At 38.9% G+C, this 2,170-nt stretch overlaps 1 protein-coding gene across 1 annotated transcript; it reads left to right on the forward strand.

The window, feature by feature from the left end:
* The first annotated feature begins 1,316 nt into the window (after positions 1-1,316).
* LOC113340626 (uncharacterized mitochondrial protein AtMg00810-like) lies at positions 1,317-1,757 on the forward strand. The gene has a single exon (XM_026585751.1). It carries the CDS (start codon positions 1,317-1,319, stop codon positions 1,755-1,757), a length of 441 nt encoding a protein of 146 aa, XP_026441536.1.
* Positions 1,758-2,170: the final 413 nt, after the last annotated feature.

Raw genomic sequence — 2,170 nt, forward strand, 5'->3', positions numbered from 1 at the left:
GAACAAAATGGAGTTGCAGAACGTAAACACCGCCATATTATAGAGACAGCTAGAACCCAGTTAATTTCTGGTTAGTTCCTTCCAATTTCTGGGGAGAATCAGTCTTTACTGCAGTCTACGCCATCAATAGAGTTCCAACAGCTGTCATAGGAGGAATATCACCTTATGAGCGTCTCTATGGTAAGAAACCAAACTATTTCGAGCTTCGAGTTTTTGGTTCAACTTGTTTTTACTCCTTCCAGAACGTGAACGTCATAAACTTGGTCAAAAGAATGTCTTGTGTGTCTTTCTTGGTTATGGTATTGAACAAAAAGGGTATCGTTGTTATGATCCAGTTAATAGAAAGCTTCGTGTTTCTCGTCATGTCATATTCTGGGAGAAAGTTCCATTCTGGTCACTTCCAAGCAGCAAATCATCATCTTTTGAGTCTTTCACTTATTCTGATCCATTTCCTAGTGAATCCAATCCTAGCACCTTTCTTATATCTACTCCTGAAAGTCCATCTTCTCTAGCTGTTGATCCACCAAATATTGATGATCAAGACCACTTCACGACTCAACCTGACAGTCCATCTTTCCTAATTCTGAAGAAAATTCTTTGCCACCTCGCAATTGAAGACCACCATCTAAGTATGCAGACTATCATTGTTCCTTGTCTTCTATTTTGTCATTCCATAGAAGCTGCAGCCATTCCAGAATGGCAAGATTCCATAGATGATGAATTAGAAGCACATGCAGAGGCATGGACATGGGAAATGGTGGATCTTCCTCCTGGAAATTCAGTTGTTGGAAGCAGATGGTTCTATAAAGTTAAGACCAAGTCAGATGGTGAGTTTGAACGATGTAAATCACGAGTTGTTGCAAAAGTTTATACACAAGAGTATGATGTTGACTATGAAGAAACATTTGCACCAGTGGCCATAATGGTTACCAGTTCGTACATTACTTGTTGTTGCTGCAGCACGACACTGGCGGCTTCATCAAATGGACGTGAAAAACGTTTTTCTTCATGGTGAGTTACAAGAAGAGGTTTACATGCAACCTCCTCCTGGTTTGCCTCATGAACCTAATCAAGTATGTAGGCTTCGACGGGCATTATATGGACTCAAAAAAGTACCTCGTGCTTGGTTTGAGAAGTTTAGCAATGCAATTTTCCAGTATGGCTTCACACAAAGCTTCTGTGATTCAGCTATGATTGTCAGATCGTCAGAAAAATGAATTGTCATTCTTCTCTTCTATGTTGACAACATGGTTATTACTGGAAGTGATCTACAAGGTATTACTGAACTCAAATCATATCTCAGTGATTGTTTTAAGATGAAAGATCTTGGATCTTTAAGTTACTTTCTTGGCTTTAAAGTTGGCATGTCACCCACTGGTTATTTCATATCACAAGTCAAATATGCATCTGAGATTCTACAGCGTGCAGGGCTATCTGACAATAAGGTAACTGACACACCTCTTGAATTGAATGTAAAATACATTCCTACATATGGGACTCTATTGTCTAATCAAACACTGTATCGTGAACTGGTAGGGAGTATAAGTTACTTGACCATTACGAGACCAGACATAAGTCATGCAGTTCACATAGTCAGTCAATTTATGTCTGCTCTAAGGTCTACTAATTATGCAGCTGTTCTCAGAATTCTAAGATATATCAAGGGGTATCTTCATCAAGGTCTGTGTTTCTCATCAAAGTCTGATATCACTCTTCAAGCTTACTCAGATTCCGATTGGGCTGTATATTACGGATAGAAAATCTATTACAGGCTACTGTGTGTTCTTGGGAGACTCGTTGATTTCATGGAGAAGTAAGAAACAAAGTGTGGTTTCTCATTTAAGTGCTGAAGAAAAGTAAAGAGCACTTTCTCACACCATATCTGAACTCATTTGGTTACGGTGGCTACTTCGTGATATGGGAGTTCTAATTTCTGCTCCTACACCACTGCATTGTGATAACAACGCTGCTATTCAAATTACACACAATGATGTCTTTCATGAGCGTACAAAACATATAGAGATAGATTGTCATTTTACTTGTAATCATTTCAAGAAAGGTACAATCACTCTTCTGCATGTTAAATCAGAATTTCAAGTGGCTGATCTTTTCACCAAGACTCACTCTGCAGCTCGTCTTCGATTCTTAATTTCCAGACTCAAGATGTGTA

Source organism: Papaver somniferum, unplaced genomic scaffold (genome assembly GCF_003573695.1).
Source record: "Papaver somniferum cultivar HN1 unplaced genomic scaffold, ASM357369v1 unplaced-scaffold_22, whole genome shotgun sequence".
Classification (NCBI taxonomy): domain Eukaryota; kingdom Viridiplantae; phylum Streptophyta; class Magnoliopsida; order Ranunculales; family Papaveraceae; genus Papaver; species Papaver somniferum.